Source organism: Equus quagga, chromosome 13, assembly GCF_021613505.1.
Source record: "Equus quagga isolate Etosha38 chromosome 13, UCLA_HA_Equagga_1.0, whole genome shotgun sequence".
In the NCBI taxonomy this organism is placed as follows: Eukaryota; Metazoa; Chordata; class Mammalia; order Perissodactyla; family Equidae; genus Equus; species Equus quagga.
In genome coordinates, this window is record NC_060279.1 from 85,412,780 (window position 1) to 85,431,017 (window position 18,238).

The 18,238-nt window shown below is 55.6% G+C and overlaps 2 protein-coding genes across 10 annotated transcripts in view; one reads left to right on the forward strand and one right to left on the reverse strand.

Moving 5' to 3' along the window:
• Positions 1–5,850, reverse strand: part of TSEN34 (tRNA splicing endonuclease subunit 34) — a 7,607-nt gene extending 1,757 nt beyond the window's left edge. The window contains exons 1-4 of one of the 4 annotated variants that reach the window (XM_046682432.1): positions 5,757–5,850; positions 3,812–4,058; positions 3,333–3,576; positions 2,922–3,179 (exon numbers count right to left, since the gene is read on the reverse strand). In XM_046682432.1, the coding sequence (XP_046538388.1) occupies positions 2,922–3,179; positions 3,333–3,576; positions 3,812–4,054 (745 nt within the window). In that variant the 5' untranslated portion in view covers positions 4,055–4,058; positions 5,757–5,850. Of the gene's footprint in view, positions 1–2,921; positions 3,180–3,332; positions 3,577–3,811; positions 4,059–4,941; positions 5,224–5,756 lie in introns of those variants that run through there. The other 3 variants (XM_046682431.1, XM_046682429.1, XM_046682428.1) reach the window with 3 other exon arrangements.
• A 28-nt stretch (positions 5,851–5,878) lies between these two features.
• Positions 5,879–18,099, forward strand: MBOAT7 (membrane bound O-acyltransferase domain containing 7). Of its 6 annotated transcripts, none has more exons than XM_046682424.1 (8): positions 5,879–6,008; positions 6,736–6,814; positions 6,911–7,040; positions 7,571–7,697; positions 9,537–9,696; positions 10,969–11,329; positions 13,187–13,363; positions 17,066–18,099. In XM_046682424.1, exons 2-8 carry the CDS (start codon positions 6,739–6,741, stop codon positions 17,451–17,453), a joined length of 1,419 nt encoding a protein of 472 aa, XP_046538380.1. In that variant the 5' UTR covers positions 5,879–6,008; positions 6,736–6,738; the 3' UTR covers positions 17,454–18,099. The 6 variants fall into 6 exon arrangements, with proteins under 6 accessions (XP_046538380.1, XP_046538378.1, XP_046538383.1 ...); XM_046682422.1 differs by having other exon boundaries at positions 5,906–6,038; XM_046682423.1 differs by lacking the exon at positions 5,879–6,008 and adding an exon at positions 6,117–6,364.
• The last annotated feature ends 139 nt before the right edge of the window (positions 18,100–18,238 follow it).

Here is an 18,238-nt window from a genome sequence, read left to right on the forward strand (position 1 = left end):
GGGGCTTTGGGGAGAAGAATAAAAAAAAAAAAGAAGATTGGCAACAGTTGTTAGCTCAGGTGCCAATCTTTAAAAAAAAAATAAACAGGGCTGTGTTCTAATAAAACTTTATTTTTAAAAAAAGTAGGGGCTGGCGCAAGAGTTAAGTTTGCACATTCTGCTTCGGTGGCAGAGGGTTGGCCAGTTTGGATCCTGGGTGCGGACCTACACACTGCTTGGCAAGCCATGCTGTGGCAGGCGTCCCACATATAAAATAGAGGAAGATGGGCACGATGTTAGCTCAGGGCCAGTCTTCCTCAGCAAAAAGAGGAGGATTGGTGGCAGATGTTAGCTCAGGGCTAATATTCCCCTCCCCCCAAAAAAACAGAAAAACCGGTGGGTGGGCCAGAGTTGACCTGGTTGTGGTTTGCTCCTGGGTTAGATGAATCTGATCAAGTAGAGCAGGAACCCGCGTGGGGCACGATACAGAAGACTAAGTAATAGTTAATGCAAATCTGAAAGAGCAAGGCTTGCAACATCCCATCTGAGGGGACGTCACAGCAACTATAAAACAAGGCCTAGTCTGGCAGCTGGGTTTTCAGCAAGAAGCTTCCCAGGAGCCAGGCACCTCTCTGTTGTGGTGCCTCAGCCAGCTGAGGAGGGTCGTGAAGCCACCCCAAAATTGCTTTCTTAGAGGCTCAGCACCTTTTAACCTCAGGAAGATTTAGAATTAGACTTAGAAATTCTTCAATACTAATCTTCAGGGGACAAGGATTCCATGTATAGCTGGCACACTGAGTATTTATTGTTTTAAAAATACGAACCTATTAGAACTAACAGGTCAGCCTTATGGTTCAGTTTCAAACATGTTTTTTTCTCTTTTTTTTGAGGAAGATCAGCCCTGAGCTAACACCTGCTGCCAATCCTCCTCTTTTTGCTGAGGAAAACTGGCCCTGAGCTAACATTCATGCCCATCTTCCTCTATTTTATATGTGGGACGCCTACCACAGTATGGCTTGACAAGCGGCACTATGTCTGCACCCAGGATCCGAACCGACGAACCCCAGGCCACCAAGAAGCCTCAGGCCGGCCCCTCAAATGTGTTTTTAATTGATTGATTGAAACTTATTTTAACCCGAAGTTTTAGTAAATCTGTTAACAGTGTTCAAATATATAAACCTAAAACTCACCCCCTTTATAATTTACTACATTTAAGCTACTGACAAGTTCCATAATCAGAAAACTGCAGAACTTAAAAACAAAATAAATATATTCAAATGTAAAATGCAGCTTAATATTTAAAACTATTTAACTCCTTTTGCAAATGGGATCAAACATGAACCAACAGGCCACTTAAAATCTGCTCGACTGGAAAAAAATTAGATCTGTACATTGAACTGAAAGCTTAGAAAAGAACTAGATATTAGCATGTGTATGTTTAGTAAATTGAATATTCATTTTCAAAGCCAAAATAATTTTTACGTACAAAAGTCACCAAAAAAATAGTAAGGAAGTCATTAAACCATGGTTATCTGTGGAGAATGGGGCAGATAAACTGTTCCCAGCTCCTAAATCTGTCACTTTTTTTTTTTGAGGAAGATTAGCCCTGAGCTAACTGCTGCCAATCCTCCTCTTTTTGCTGAGGAAGACTGGCCCTGAGCTAACATCCACACCCATCTTCCTCTACTTTATTCGTGGGACTCCTACCACAGCATGGCATTTAGCCAAGCGGTGCCATGTCCACACCCAGGATCCAGGCCGGCAAACCCCGGGCCACCGAGAAGCGGAACGTGCGCACTTAACCGCTGCACCACTGGGCCGGCCCGTGAGTTAAGCTTTAATCTGAGAAAAGACTACAGCTCTCGGCTCACCTGCAGAAGACTTAGTGGACGGTCTCCAATCAATAGCTAAGATCTGACTACTTATCAGGTAGTTCGATCTTTCCACATTCTTAGAGGGAACAAAAAGGGTGATTTTCTGCAATTTTTTTAAACTTTTAGTGATACAAGAAAGGTGCCCTTACTACAAATTAAAAATTAACTGATTCATCAGAAGTCTCCTTTACCTATATAACAAATGTAAATTCACTCCCAAGGGTAACCACTGTAGTTGGGCTGGAGTACACCCTTTCATGCCTTTTTCTACTTGCTTGATAGGATTCTCTTAGTCTAGTACTCCATTTTATCTTAAGTCTTTTTCATAGTCTTTCACCAGAGCCACAACTTTTTTTTTTAAAGATTTTATTTTTTTCCTTTTTCTCCCCAAAGCCCCCCAGTACATAGTTGTATATTCTTCGTTGTGGGTCCTTCTAGTTGTGGCATGTGGGACGCTGCCTCAGCGTGGTTTCATGAGCAGTGCCAAGCCCGCACCCAGGATTCGAACCAATGAAACACTGGGCCGCGTGCAGCGGAGCACGCAAACTTAACCACTCAGCCACAGGGCCAGCCCCAGAGCCACAACTTTTTAAGGCTACTTAAATAACGTGTATATAACTGCATGATTTACTTTTTACTATACATGTTTCCTACAAGCTATTCTTTTCCCCCCGCTTTGGTCATTTTTCGATAAACGTATAGGAACCTACAAAAGTTTCTGACAACTAAATGCTGTTTCCCTGACAACTAACAGTGATGCTTAATCGCTAACCTATTAATAATCATTCTGGTTGTTTTCTAAATTTTTAATACTGGAAAGAATCCTGCAATGCATAGTTCTTGTGTGTTTTGTGCACATATCTAAGTATTTCTAAGAGGAACTTCTGGATGAAAAGAAGGTTTAACAAAATTTACTAAACTGCCCTCCAAATGAGTCTAAGTTCCAAAGGTTTCCTGTCCTTCCATGGGTTTCAGAAGCTGAGAAAAATGAAACAAAAAGGAAAACTGCAGCATGTGGTGGGATTGTGAAGGAAGGAGCAGCACCCAGAGGTCCCAGCGCAAACTCACCAGGGTAGACCAGGAAGTCGCCGCCGAACTTGCCGGCGGCGCTGAGGAAGAAGCCGCGCTCCCATAGGTCTCGGTAGATGCTGTAGCGAAGCTCATGGGCAGGGCGGCCAGCGTGGGGCCAGTCTTTGGACTGGACACGCCAGTCCAGGGGCCTGGCCTTGATGGGTCGAGGCCTGGCAGTGGCCAGCTGGACGAGCAGAGCGGACCTGGGCAAGGGGGCCACCCCATCTGAAGTCCCTGGTTGGGGAGAGGAGGAGCCTATGGGAGATGAATCCGAGAGAGTTTGGTGAATCCTAGGAGCAAGGTCCTTCCATCCCCCAGGGAGACCCAGGCCCTAGATTCCCAGCCAAAATTCCTAAAAGATGTCTCCCCTCCTCCTCCTGGTCCCTGGACTCTAACTCCCACGCTCACCGGCTTCCTCCTGCTCTCCCGAGGCCTGGCTAGCGCTGGCCTCGTTCTCTCCAGCAGCTGGGTTCCCACTGGCCTCCTGGCTCTCGCCGGCCCTCGAATCCTGTTCCAGCCTCTGCTTCTTCGCAGCCTGGCCCTCCGCAATCTTCTCGCGGAGCTCCTGACGACGGGTCTCGCGGGCTTCAGCTGCCAGGGCGCTTTGCTCCTGGAAGCCCTGCTCTTGCTGGCGCTTGAAGGATGCTAGAGTCTGAGAAGGAAACTTAGCTGGAGCGTCAGGATCCAGGCACGCCCTCCCTTCGGAACCCAGGAATCCCGACTCCCCGGCCCCTCCCAACTTCAGGGCTCCAACCCGGGGATCCCAGGCTCCCGCTCTCCAGATTCCAGGACTCCCAGACCCCTCCCACCGCAGGGTCACGCAGTCCGGGCCTCCAGCCTCTCCTCCCGCAGGCCCAGGGGCGCGCGCCCTCAGCCCGCCCCCTTACCAGGCTGTGCTGGCGGGGATCCGGGCGCGGGGCGCTGACCAGGGTCACGGCGCCGATCTCGGCCAGGAGCCGCGCCTCTTCGGGCATCAGCAGCAGCGGGAGGCCCAGGCGCGAGTTCTGGCGCGGCCCGCGCGGCAGGGCGCCCACCGTGCGGCCCCCCACGCCCAGGCGCTCCCGCAGCGCCTGCACCGCCTCGGCCCCCCACACCAGGGAGCGGCCGTTCGCCACCTCCACCACCAGCATCCTCCTGCAGGGGCCAGGGGACACAGCGGTCACCGACAGGGCGCACCCTCCGCCTCCGGGGTCTCGCGGAAGCCCCGCCGCCGGGCCTCAGGGGGCGGAGCCTCGCCGGGGGCCGCAGCCCGCCACCTGCCGAACAGACGCGCCAGGCCCCGCCCCCAGAGCGCTGGACTCCGCCCCTCGGCGATCCCGCCAGGCCCCGGGGCAGCCGGAGACGAGACCCCGCCCCTCGCAGAGCTACCGGGGCCCCGCTCGGCCGGGCCGCTCAGACCCCATGGTCGGCATTTCGGCCTGGGCCAATACTGCGGTCCTGCCTTCGCGCCTCCGCGCCTGAGAGAAAAGCGGCCCCCAGGGCAGCGCCACGCCCCCTTCGAAAGGTCCATTTTGGCGCCGCCCCTCGCAAAGCGGCCCTCTCCCTTCGGGTGTTCCCGTCAGGTGTCGGGACCTCCGCAGGCCAATGCTCCGCCGAGGCCACGCCCACTAAGGACTTGGCTCCGCCCCTGTCGAAACACTGAGGTTCGGCCTCAGGGCCTTTTCGTTCGGAGTCGGACTCGCACAGAACGAAGCCCAGCCCGGCCCGAGCGCGAGTGGTTCGGGCGTTCGGACGTCCGCGGCTCGGCCGAATCCGCGGCCCCGCAGCTATCCGACAGAAGCGGTTCGGCGTTCGGGAGCTCTCGGCTCGGCCGAATGCACAGCCCCGCCCTCTGCCGAACGTAAGCGGTCCGGCGTTCGGACGTCATCGGCTCCAGTCACCCCGCAGCCTGAGGCCCGCCCCCTCCGACTGCAAGCGCCCCCCCAGTTGGGGAGTTCCCGCCCCACATCCGAGTCCCACAGCCGGAGGCCCCGCCCCCTGTGCGCCGGCTGTCTGTTGTCCCCTCGGGCGGGCTCACCCCGCTGGTGAGCGCTCGGCCCGCCTCCTCGCTTCCCTTCAGAAAGTCGCCCCGTACTCTGACAGAAGCAGCTAGTCACCTCGGAAACACCAAGTCGCAGCCCCGGCGGAGCCACCCCCTACGTAGCGCGCCACGCGCTGCTTCCTCCACCCCCTGCCATGCCGACCCCCTGCGTCAATTTCGTCACCGCGCCACCTCAGCGAAGCGGGAAGTCCGGCATTCGCCCCGCGGGGCCGGAGTCCCGCCTTCCCCCTCAAGTTGAACACCTTGGCTCCGCCCTCCGAAGCGCACCTCCCTCCGCCGATTCGGTTCAGCGATTTCGGACCGTCAGGCTCTTTACCCTGGCCCCGCCCTCTTGGCTGACGTGACCCCTCCCCGGGGGCCCCGCCCCTTTAAGCCAGGGCGCTGTTCGCCCCGCCTCCTTGGAGTGCTTCGTGCCTTTCGTTTGGCCTAAGCCTGTGGCCCCGCCTACCCCGAAACACGCGACTCCACCTATCAGCGCACCCTATCAGGGTCGCTTGTACCCGACTATCTCCGAAAGAAACCGAAGCTGGGGCCCCGCCCGCGTCGGGCCGAAGCTCCTGGCCCTCGCGGGCTTCCGAACACAGACTTTTAGGACTCGACTATCTCCGAAGCTTGTGGCCCCGCCTCCAAGCTGCTGCCCGATCCTGCCCGAAGCAACCCGAAGCGAAGGTCCCGCCTCTTTCCGAACGCTGAGCTCCAGGCCCCGCCTCCTTCCCGGGTCCCTTGGCGTTCCCTTGGAGCCCAAAGCTCTGGCCCCTCCTCTTTCCGAGCCCGAGGCCCCGCCCCTTTACGTGGTCGCGGCTCCTAGATCCCGGTCCCAGGGCAGCTGCGGACTCGTGCTCCCCGCGCCGGGTCCAGGCACCTTCCCTGCCCGAGCCAGGCCCCTGTCTGCGGCCGCGCACCCGGCTCCGGACCGCGCAGCCTGGCCGGCCCCCGAGAGAGGCGGGGGCGCGGGGCCGAGCTGGGCGGGGGAGGCGTGGCCGGACCCGGGGTGGACCGCGGGCCGGGACTGCTCGACCGCCTCTTGCCCCGCAGGCCCCCAGGTGGGCCCGGGAGCGGGATCCGGAGACAAGGTGGGATGGCTGCAGGTCGGCGGGGCTGACGGGTGCGGGGCGGCGCCGGGAGCTCGCGGGTGGCGCAACTGCCTGTGGCTTTGCGGGGGCGGATGTGACCCACGCGGGGTGCACGCAGCCGGAGCGGGGCTGGGGAGGGGACCGGCTCTCCGGGGTTTAGGCCGGGGAAGGGTCCGGAGCTCCGAAAGAGGGGGAGGCTGAAGGCCTGGGCTCCTCTGAGTCCTCTCGAAGACCGGCTGGGGATCTCGAGATCTGGGTTCCTGGATCCTCGAGGGAGGAGGAGGCTGGGAGTCTGGAATCCTGGGCTCTCAAAGGGAAGGGGCCAGGTGAGAGGTTGTTTCTGGCATCTCAACGGAGCGACGTCTAGATACCCGGGTCGTCAATGGGGGTGGAGGGGGGTACCTTTGATTTCTGCGTTCGCAAAGACGGGGGCTGGATTCCTGGATCCTCGAAGGAGGAGGGAGCTGGGAGGTCTGGATTCCTGGGTTCTCAAAAGAGCGGGGTTGGGAGTGGATTCTTCTATCAAAGGAGGAAAAGTCTGGAGGTCTAGATTCCTCAGTTCTCAGAGGAGACGAGCTGAGGGTAGGACTGCATGAACCTCTACAACTGGGGACTAAGGGGTCGGGTTCCTGAATCCTCGAAGGGGGAGGGGCTGAGACTCTGGGGTTCTCACTAGAAACCTCCGCCCCTCCCCCAGACCATGTCGCCCGAAGAGTGGACATATCTAGTGGTCCTTCTTATCTCCATCCCCATCGGCTTCCTCTTTAAGAAAGCTGGTGAGTCAGGTTCCCTCCCCAGTGGAAAATGGGGGCGGGGGTGGGGGGAGGAACCCCTGGAAGGTTCCAGTTTTATGTTTTCCATTCTCCCTGCAGGACCTGGACTGAAGAGATGGGGGGCAGCAGCCGTGGGCCTGGGGCTCACCTTGTTCACCTGTGGCCCCCACACTTTGCATTCTCTGATCACCATCCTTGGGACCTGGGCTCTCATTCAGGCCCAGCCCTGGTAAGGATTTTGGGGAGGAGGAAGCAACCTGTTTCCTCTTTGAGTCTTCCGTTTCTGCCTCAGTTTCTGGAAGTCTCTTGTTTACCTCTGAATTCTCTGTATTCTTAGTCTGGTCTGTGTTTCTTCCTCTTCTGCCTTTTTCTGGGTCTTGTCCCTCTGTGTTTGTCCCAATCCTTTACATCCATGTCATGGATTCAGGAGAGAGGAGGACATTACTTGTTGCTGATCCTGCCAGCATTCATATTCGTAATCTCTCTTTCTCCCTCCCTCCCTCCCTGCAAGAAAATACAGAAGATTGAAGGGTCTTGGCCCTGAAGCTCTCATAACCCCTCCTCCTTCTCTTCTCTGTTGCTGCTCATTTTTGTGTGGCTGCGCCTCTGCTGCTGCTGTTTTAATCATGCTCATTCTCCCTCTCCCGGTTTTCTATCTCTGAAGGTGGGGAGGTGGGGGAGGGTTTGTAGCTGGCATCTGGGGGAGGCGGAGGCCAGGTCTCTGTGCCCAGCACAGCCCGCCTCCTGCCTTTGCCCCAGCTCCTGCCACGCCCTGGCCCTAGCCTGGACCTTCTCCTACCTCCTGTTCTTCCGAGCGCTCAGCCTGCTGGGCCTGCCCACTCCCACGCCCTTCACCAATGCCGTCCAGCTGCTGCTGACACTGAAGGTCAGACTCCCCTCCAACCTTCGCTTTGTGCCAGTTAACCTCCCCAGCGTCACCTCCTCCTCCTTGCAGCCACTCCCATGGGGATCAGAGGAGGAGGGCTTTTTCTCTCCCACACACCCTGGGGGTGGACTTCACCTCTCAGCCCTTCCTTGGGGTAAATAAGTACCCTGAGTCATGTAACCGTGGGTGCCCTTTGGTGTTTGAAGTGTGCCAAAGGCTAAGTGCTTACCAACATGCTCTCCTCGCACCTTTGTAGCAAGCCATTTGGCAAAGGAGAAAAACCAGTTTGGGGAGAAGGCACTTATCTAAGGGCACAAAACCAGGACAGCTACGTCTGGCTCTAGATCACCTGGGAAAATGGGTGAAAACAGATTCCCGGACCGAAAAGTGACGCGTTCCTACTATGTGCTGGGCTCCCGTGACATATCAATGAACAGAACAGTCAGGCGAGGTAGTGAAGCAGGTCTCTTCAGATGGGAGTTCAAGGGTAGGCAGGCGTAGATTAGCTAAGAGAAAAGCTGGAGGAAGAGCCTTTCAGGATGTAGAGAATAGCGTGTGTGGAAGGCAGCAGGCTGAGTTCCATCCACTGTGTGCTGGCCACATGGACTGTTCAAGAGAAGAAAGGAGAAGGGGAGCAGGGGCCACAGCAGGCAGGGCCTAGTTGGCCAAGGTGAGGAGTTCGGACTTCTTCCTGTGGGGGCCCAAGATCCACTGGAAGAGCTTTTTTGGTTTGTTGCCAGAGAGGTGATGTGATCAGATCTACGTGTTTAAAAAATATTCGCCTGGGCGCCGCAAGTAGAAATGCAATAGAAAAGGCAAGATGGGATGAAGTAGGGCTCCTGCATCAAAGTCCAGGTGACAAACAGTGGTGGCTTGATGCAGGCTGCCACTAGGAAATGCCACGTTTAGAATAATTTGAGGAGCTTTTACTTATGACGGTGTGGGCAGGATATGGAGGAGCCAGAAGGGACAGCGCAGGAATCCTGGACCAGCAGCAGGGGAACCGGTACCAACCCTGGGCCCAAGGGGACAAGAGGAGGGGCAGGTAGTGGAACCCAGAAGGAAAAAGGGTGGTGTAGAGCCGCTCACCTTGAGAAGGTCTGTCTAGGGTCATGGTCAGCCCAAGGTGATCTTGCAGGGGGATCACTCTCCTGCCTTCCTCCATCTCTGCCTGGGGCTCTCTCTTGTGGGGTTGGCCTTGGGTCTGTGTGGAGGAGGGAAGAGAAGAGATCTGGAGGGGCGGGCCGAACATATTCAGCCTGGTGGTAGAGGCACAACAAAAGGGACAGACTTGAGAGACGTAAGGCATTAGATCTGGGCTTCGAGGAAGTTTTCTGGCCCGTGCAGTTAATTAGATGGTAGTGGCCTTTCCTGAGGGAGGGGGCTGGAAGAGGAGCCGGTGTGGGGAGTGGGTAATACTGAGTTCCACTGTGCATGTGTTAGATTTGAGGTGCCCAGTAGACATCTGAGTATTAATGATGAGGCAACTTGATGAATAGGTTTGAGGCTCTGGGGAGAAGTCCAGCCCGGGGGGAAGTGTTTGGGAGTCATGAGAGTGGGTGGTATCTAAAGCCACGACTGCAGGAGAGCACAGAAAGACGAAACACAGAGAAAGACAGGAGGGCCCAGGTCTGAGTCCTGGGAAACACCCGCCAGCAGCAGGCATTAAGCTGCAGCTCACGACTATAGATGCCCAGAGCTGCCCATGGCGTGCAACCTCAGCTTCTGGCTGCACTCCCTGGGCATCCCTTGACTGCTAAGAGGGGTAGTGTAAGGGAGGAGGGTGTGAGGAAGGCCCCGGGGTCTGACCTGTCCCCCACCCATGCCCCTTCCTCCCAGCTGGTGAGTCTGGCCAGTGAAGTGCAGGACCTGCACCTGGCCCAGAGGAAGGAAATGGCCTCGGGCTTCAGCAAGGGGCCCAACCTAGGGCTGCTGCCTGACGTCCCCTCTCTGCTGGAGACGCTCAGCTACAGCTACTGCTACGTGGGAATCATGACAGGTGAGTGCCCTGCCTCTCCGCATCGCTCCCCCTGTGTCTCCACTGTCCCCCGGAGTTTGTGCCTGTTCTGTGTTCCTGCCCTTCGTTCCGGCATCTGCGACTCCGAGGGTGAGCATCTCCCGGGTCTCTGTCTGACTCTTCACTGGGCCCAGGACTCCTCCAGGGAAGACAAACTATTCTCAGCCTAATGATTTCTTGTAGCTTCTTGGGAGGAGACAGGAGATAAAGGAGAAAAGTCTTTATAATCCGGATGTTCCTGTCGCCCTGGGAACAGACATTCACAGCTTATGATCCCATTTTAGTCTCACAAAATATTTCTCATTCATGTTGACCTCGTAGAAGGTTTTCCTTTTTCTAACAACTTTATTGAGCTGTAATTGACAGATTCACCCACTTAGAACCATGTCCAATTTGCTGGGTTTTAGTATATTCACAGAGTTGTGCGACCACTGTCACCATGTAGTGGCAGAGCAGTTTCATCACCCTAGAAAGAAACCTTGTACCCCTTTAGCCATCATCCCCCAAACCTCCATCCTCCCCTGGTCCCAGGAAACCCCTAATTGACTTTGTGTCTCTGTAGACTTAGCTGTTCTGAACATTTATAAATGGAATCATACACTATGTAGTCTTTTGTGACATAAAGGGCTTTGAACCCCTGTCCTTTTTGTTAATCCCCGCTCCTCCCTCCCTAGGCCGGCCATCATTGTATCTTATCTAAAGTGCCAACAGGCTGTTATTTTCCATCGCTGTCCTCCAGCAGGCCCCTCCCCACTCAGCAGCCAGAGAGGTTTTGTGAAAAGGAGAATGGTGTTCCAGCACTTTCCTGTTGGAAAAGCCTCCAGGGGTTTCCCAGTGCTCAGAACAAAACCCACAGCCAACCCAGAGGCGTCCTGGGATCCCCTGGGGATCCGGCCCCAGCCCCCCTGGATTTCTTCTCACACTAGTCTTTTCCTCTCCACTTGCACTGCTGTACTTCCTGGGGCTCCTTCCTGCCGAGGGGATCTGGTCTCCGTCTCCATCTGTCTTAGCATCTCAATACTCCTTATGCTCTTAGGTCTCTCTCTGTAATTGTCCCTCTTTCTTTCTTGAGTTCCTTGTCCCTTCTGTCTGGGTTGGGTGTCTGTCCCCTCCCTCCAGGGTCTCATACCCCAACCCTAGTCTCTGCTCCTGGCCCCCCCCCCCATCCCTTCCTGTCTCCCTCGCCCCACTTGAGCTCCGCCCCCGTCCTGTCTGTGCCAGTCTCTGACCAGCTGTCCCTCCCTCCCGCCACAGGCCCGTTCTTCCGCTACCGCACGTACCTGGACTGGCTGGAGCAGCCCTTCCCGGGGGCCGTGCCCAGCCTGCGGCCCCTGCTGTGCCGCGCCTGGCCGGCCCCACTCTTCGGGCTGCTCTTCCTGCTGTCCTCGCATCTCTTCCCGCTGGAGGCTGTGCGCGAGGACGCCTTCTACGCCCGCCCGCTGCCCGCCCGCCTCTTCTACATGATCCCCGTCTTCTTCGCCTTCCGCATGCGCTTCTACGTGGCCTGGATTGCCGCCGAGTGCGGCTGCATTGCCGCTGGCTTCGGGGCCTACCCCGTGGCTGCCAAAGCCCGGCCCGGGGGCGGCCCGACCCTCCAATGCCCACCCCCCAGCAGGTCAGGCGGCGGGAGGGAGGTGTCCCAAGACCCGGCAAGCCCCATCACCACGGGCTGGCCCTGCCCCTAGCAGGGAGGATAGCAGGGAGCAGGGGGCAGATCCACTACCTGTTGTTGGCATAGTGTCACCCTATGGCCACCGCAGCCTACCTTCCCCTGTCCTAGGGAAACAGCACTCCTTATACCCACCCATGGCCCCTTGTTGCTAGGCTTGTCACCCCTTGGGATGGCAGATTGCTCTCTGTTGCTAGGAAAAGGAAAGTGGTATTTTAGCAACTATGTGCAGCCCCTCTGTTGCCATGGAAGTGTCACTCCAATAATCCAGTTGTTCCTGGTTGCTTCAGATGCCATCATGGGGCAGTGACTATTGCCCTTTGTTGCTAGGGAAACGGTTCCCTAGCAACTGGACTGCCTCTATTTGCTAAGGAAGCAGGTTTCCTAGCAACCATGGTGCATCCCTTCCTGCCGGAAGGCTTGCTATTTGTTGCTATGGGAATGGCACCCCCTAAACTACCCCTTTGTTGCTAGGGGCCCCCCCCCCCCCCCCCCCCGCCCCGCCATGGGATGTCATCACATAACAGCCTGTAGTTGCTCTCTGTTTCGAAGGAAATAACATCCCTGACCGTGTTGTCCTCTGTCAGAGGATACATCATTCCTAGCAACCACAGGTCAACTTCCTACTGTTGCTAAGGAAGCCGAGTTCCTTGGTTACTATGGATTGACCTTGTTGCTAATGATGCTACCCCCCTAGATCTTTAATTGCTAGGTAAGTTGCACTGTTAGTAGTAGGGGCTCTCTTGTTGCTAAGGAAGTATTGATCCTGTGTTGCCCCTTGCAACCAGGAATGGACTGCCCCTCTGTTTCCAGCAACCTTGGTAGGCCTTCTGCCTAGGGCTGCGGCTAGGGGAGCAGCCCTTCAATGGAAATTATGAACCGCTCCTCCTCAATAGAGTCAGGCCATCCCTGAGTAGTTACAAACTGCCAGTCCATTGTGGGGGAAGCGGCACCCCCACACAAAGTGATTTTCACTGCCCTCGTAACTATGGGCAGACCTCCAGTTGCTACAGAGGGTGTCCCCCAGAAAATGTCAAGCAGGAATTGAAGGCTTTTCTAACCCTTCTGGGCCCCACTCCTAGTGGATGACTCCCGTCGCATTATCAGAAGCCACCAAGGGTTCAGGTGGACAATTCCCCATTGCTGGGGATGTTGGCACCAGTGATCCAGGAACCACCATATTGCGAGAGGTGATACTTCTTGAGCAATCCTAAGGACCAATAGCCAGGAGAGGCCCTTTCCAGAAGCTTTTCTAAGCATCCTCTTGTCTTGTTGCTAAGGAATGCCCTTTCTCTAGCAGCAGAGACCATGGCGGTATCACAGGGCCTAGAACATCTCCCTGGCAACCACAGACCATCTGGTTAGGGATGCTACTTCCCTAGCAACTGCAGTGTCTGACAACCTAGAAAGGACCACGCTTGGAGGCTTCTCTGAGTACACTGAGCTTGGTTGCTTGAGGAATGGCCTTTCCCTAGCGTTGGAGACTGAAAGGTCAGGTTGCTAAAGGTGCGCAGCTTAGCACCCAAAGCCCTTGGAGGCTTTTCGTGGCTGTTGTGGACCCCATTACCAGGAAGAGAACCCCATTGTTGGTGAACCTGCGCCCCCAACCCCTCCCCACCTTCCTCCCCAAAAAGGCTCCCTCTGGGCTACTCTTCCCCTGTTGCCTTAGCAAATGAGACAGCCAGAGAGCTGTTGCCTGTCCACGATCCCCTCCTTGGCATCTGGGGCTGGGATAGCCAGCATTGGGAGGGGGCCTGGCTGAGTTGCATGTCTGTCCCCCACCCTCATCCTCCACCCCACCAGTCTGGAGAAGGCGGCTTCCGTGGAATACAACTATGAGACCATCCGCAACATCGACTGCTATGACACAGACTTCTGCACGCGGGTGCGGGAGGGCATGCGGCACTGGAACATGACGGTGCAGTGGTGGCTGGCGCAGTACATCTACAAGAGCGCGCCTTTTCACTCCTACGTCCTCAGGTGAGCCCCTTCCCCTCAGGCCACATTTGCAGAACTACATCTCCCAGCAGCTCTTGGGGCCCCCTGCAGCTTCCTCGGCTAGGCTTCCGCTGCTGAGAATCATGGAAGTTGTAGTTTCTTGAGTCCCGTTGCGCTGCCGCTGATTTGCGTTACTCGTGGGTAAATCGTTGCTGCTCTGTGAGCCTCAGTTACTACTTCTGTCAAGTTCAGCCTCGTTCGACAGTACCAGTGTGGCGAGTCCCTTGGACTCAGTAGCAAGACCTTCTGGAATTTGACCCTACCAGCTACCGAGAAACCTTGAGGAGTTGGTTGATTTCTGTTTCCTCAGCTGTTAAGTGGGGGGAATGCTATTACCTGTTTCATAGATTGATATGAGGACTAAGCAAGCTAAAGTGTGAAATGTACTTAAGGTGAGGCTTGACAGGTGTGTGCTCGCTATTTATTAGCTTTTATTATTCTTCACTCATCGGATATTTCTTGAGTGGAGATTTCGTCCCACTCAAGATGTTGTTGTCTTTACAACCTTAGGAAGCAGAAACTCATCATCCCATTTTAAAGATGAGACTGAGGCTCAGAGAGGTTAGGTAACCTGCTGAGTGTCACTCAGCCATCCTGGAGCCACCAGATGAGGTCAGGATGCACCAGGACATGTTCTCATAATGAAGCTGTTAACGATGGCTGCTCTGGAGCCAGACTTACCTGGTGCATGATCCGATTTATGATCTAAAGATCCACTCTGGCCCTGTGTGGGGAATGGAGTTGAGGTCGGGGGAGGGAGCAGGAGGTAAAGCAGGGAGACCAATTCGGAGGCCTTTGGGGCTGGCCACGTGGGAGATGATGGTGTCCTGGTGTAGGGAACAGTGGGCAGAAAGTGGATGGATTCGAGAAGTGGAGTCAGAGCTTGGCACAGACTGGATGTAGGGCGTGAGAAAGAGGATATGAAGCATGATACCCCGGTGAGAGGTGTGAGTGACTGAGGGCACTCCAGGGCCATTTCTAGAGCAGGGGAAGACTGGGCAGGAAGAGATTTCTGGAATGGGTAGGATGAGGAAGTGAGACTTCGCTTTAGTCTCACTAACTTTGAGGTAGCTGTTGGCTGTCCAGCTGCGGTTATCGGATAGGCAGTTAGTTATGTGATTCGGGCGCGTAAGGGAAAGGTCAGTGTAAGAAGTGGACACTTGAGCATCGTCAGGTATAGGTGATACTAAAGTTCTGTGGCTGAGCATCAGGTCAAAGCACAGGGTATTCCGATGCGCTTAGACCAGGGGTTCTCAAGAGGGGGCAATTGTACCGCATCCCCAGGGGGCCTTTGGCAATGTCTGGAGACATTTTCGTCATAACTGGGAGGTGCTACTGGCATCTAGGGGGTGGAGGCCAGGGATGCTCCTGATGTGTGGGGACAGCCCCCGACCACAGAATGATCTGGCCCCAAATGTCAGTAGTGCCAAGAGTGAGAAACCCTGGTGTAGACTAGACACAGGAGGAGGAGCCCGCAAAGGGAGCCAGGGAGATAAGGAGGACCATCAGGAAAGTTCATTCCCAGAAGGGAACCAAGGGAGCCAAGGGAACCACATGTTTCAAGGAGACGGGAGGGATGGTTTGTGTTGTACAGTGCCTGGAGCTTCAGTGTATGAAGACAGCTATGACCACCGGGTTGGGCGTGATGGGAGCAGTTTGGAGGGCGGAAGTAAAAGCCTGATTGGAGTGGGTTCAAGACAGAATGGAAAGGGAGAAGTGTCGACGAAGTGCAAGACGATTCTTTGGAGAGTGTTCACTACATGGGAGCGGCGAGATGGGAGAGAAGGGTAGGATGGAAGCAGAGCGGCTGGAGCAAGGAGCAAGAGTTCAGGTGTGCACATGTTGAGTTTAAACGTGCCAAGTGTGTCCTACTGTCCTGTCTGTTCCCATCCCCTTCCCTCACCCCCTTGGAGGAAATTTCCTTAAATCCTGCCACCCAGAGAATTCTCTCTCCACCTTGGGAAGAAAGAAAGAAAGCAGTTTTTTTATTGAATAAGCATTAAACCGGATTGCGACACATGTTGCAAGTACCCACTAATGTGGTTACCGAGATGGAAAGAAATCTCACGCTTTTTATACCACCCATCCCTTACAGTCCGTTACGTAGCATGTTCTCAAGAGAAACCATAGCTTGCCCTCAAGTAAGAGGGCTCCCCAGCACGCTTCGCTATGCATTCTCTCAAGTTCATCCCAAGGTCACCTGGGAATTGGGGTAGCCACCTGTGCCGGCTAAGTAGTCTTTATCTGAAGGTAGAACAAAACTCATATCTGTGTGACAAGCAGGTGGTGACAGCTGGCCAGGCTTAGGATAAACCCCCACAGTGGCAGGGAGACGGGGACGTTTACGTTTCAAAGGGATGGTTCCCAGACCCTCAAGAAAAGTATGCCCGGATCGGAATGCTTTCTAGAGGCTTATTTCGCCTTTTCAAAGATCTCCACCTATGTCCAAAGGACACAGAGAAGGTTCTCAAACACTAGGTTTTTCAAGGAAATGGCCTAAGAGAAGAGAGGGAGGAAAAGTTCTCTCTTTGGCAACAAGAAAAATTGAAGCCTCTTTGTGGAGTTTTATGTCCTCAAGATTGGGATGGTCAGCATTATTCTGTCCTTAGCTTGTGGTACTTCAAGCACCCTGATGTGTCAGAGGGAAAGGTTGATGCCCATGGGCAAGAAAGGCAGGCCCTCCCCCCCTCACCCATGCCACAATCGGTGGCAGAGCCTGCTGTGGTTTCTGTCCCGTCCAAGAAGTGTCTATCAGAACCTGAAAGTATGGGTCCTCAAGGGCTAGGGAGTTTGATTCTGGGGTCCGTAAGGACAGGGGACCATGGCTAGAGATGCCTGCGTCTTCACAGATCAGGAATTATACTCCTGGATCCCCAAAGGAGGAAGCGGCTGGGGGCTCAGCTTCCTGGGTCCTGAAGGAAAGGGGCGCTGGGAGAGGGTGAGCTGGGTTCCTGAAGAGAGGAGTTGAGACTTGTGGGTCCTGAGCGGGGAAGGGGGGACAGACTTCTGAAATCCTGGGTTCTTGGAGGAAGGTGGGACCTCAGTTATAGAGGAGGGTGGAGGGCTGAGGGTTCCTCTTTCCCTACAGGGCAGGGACCATTGACTTCCTGGTTCTTCAAGAATAAGGGAGCTGGCTCTGGGGCTTGGAGGGCAGAGGACCAGGACTCCTGGGCCCCAGAATAAGGATGGGCCACAGACCAGGGACTCTGGGTCTTCATGGGCTAGGACAGTGGTTCTCAAATGCTGGTTTGTATCAGAATCACCTCCAGGACTTGTTCCATCGAAGATTGCTTCTGGCCCCCGCCCCCGGACTTTCTGATACCGGAGGAGTGGGCTGGAGCTCAAGAATGTGTGTTTCTAACAAGTTCCCAGGTGACGCTGATGCTGGACCGGGGACACACTGAGAACCACTGAGCTCTCAAAGGAATCAGAGTTCTTGGTCCTAAGGGAGAAAAGGCCATGGAACAGGAAACCTTTAAGCCTTAAATGGGGAGAGGACAGAGGATTAGGTTTACTGGGGTCTCCAAGGGGGCTGGGGGCTCCTAAGTCTGAGGGAGGAGGAGGCTGGGGGCCTGGATTCCTGGGTCTGAGGGAGGAGGGGCTGGGGGCCTGGACCCCTGGGTCTGAGGGAGGAGGGGCTGGGGGCCTGGGCTCCTGGGTCCTAACTCCCAGCACCTCCCCCAGGAGCGCCTGGACCATGCTGCTGAGCGCCTACTGGCACGGCCTCCACCCTGGCTACTACCTAAGCTTCCTGACCATCCCGCTGTGCCTGGCAGCCGAGGACCAGTTGGTGTCTGCCCTGCGGGGACGGCTCAGCCCCGGGGGCCAGAGGGTCTGGGACTGGGTGCACTGGTTCCTGAAGATGCGAGCCTACGACTACATGTGCATGGGCTTTGTGCTGCTCTCGCTGGGCGACACCCTCCGGTATTGGGCGTCTGTCTACTTCTGCATCCACATCCTGGCCCTGGTGGCCCTGGGGCTAGGGCTGGCTTTGCGTGGGGGCAGCCCCAGCCGGAGGAAGACGGCGTCGCAGGCCACCAGCCTTGCCCCGGAAAAGCTCCGGGAGGAGTAAGCTGCCGCAACGCTCTCTCCCTCAAAAGCCACCGAGCTTTTGCCTGGGAATTCCGTGAACCAGGCTGTCTCCTTGCTCAGAAAGAGTCCTGAATTTGGCTGGGGGCCTGGGGAGGATTCCCATTCCCCCAGCTCAGCACCCTGCCTCCGATGAAGCACGGCTGGGGGCTCTCTGCTTCCCTGCCCTTCGCCTTGAAGGCTGCAGGACAGTTTTCCCTACTGTCAAATCAAGGTGTCCAGATGAGAATCTCGCTTTGTCCCTGCCGCACTTTCCAGGTATTCAGAGAGAGCTGCGCTTCCCCCAACAGCAGGGCCAATGGGCCACCCGGCTCCTCGGGCAAGTGCCCTTTGGATCCGCAGGGCGGGTGTAGGAGCTTCAGGTTCTGGGAGTGGGGAACCTCTTCCTTGTGGCTTTCACTCTCTTTTATCTCATCCAACCAGTGTTTCAGACCTAGAAAGGAACAAAACCCTCTCGTTTCCTAAAGGGGAAACTGAGGCACAGGTGAGCAGGCTTTTGGACTGTGGTTGTTGCAGCTTCCATCTGAGCCACCTCAGGGTCCCAGTGCTCCTGTCACCCTCTTGTCATCCTTTGGCCCAAGACAGGGTCAGAATGTGTAAAGCTCTCCCAATAAAGTGTTGCACAAAGACTGTGTGTGTATGGGGGGGATCAATGACAGAGGGGCGCTTGTGCCCCCAAGTCCTGGTGTGAAGTGCTACTGTCCCTGCTCCCTGAACCGCACTGCCAGGAGACCCCGCAGCAGTGGCCTTGACGGTTTCTGGGAAGTG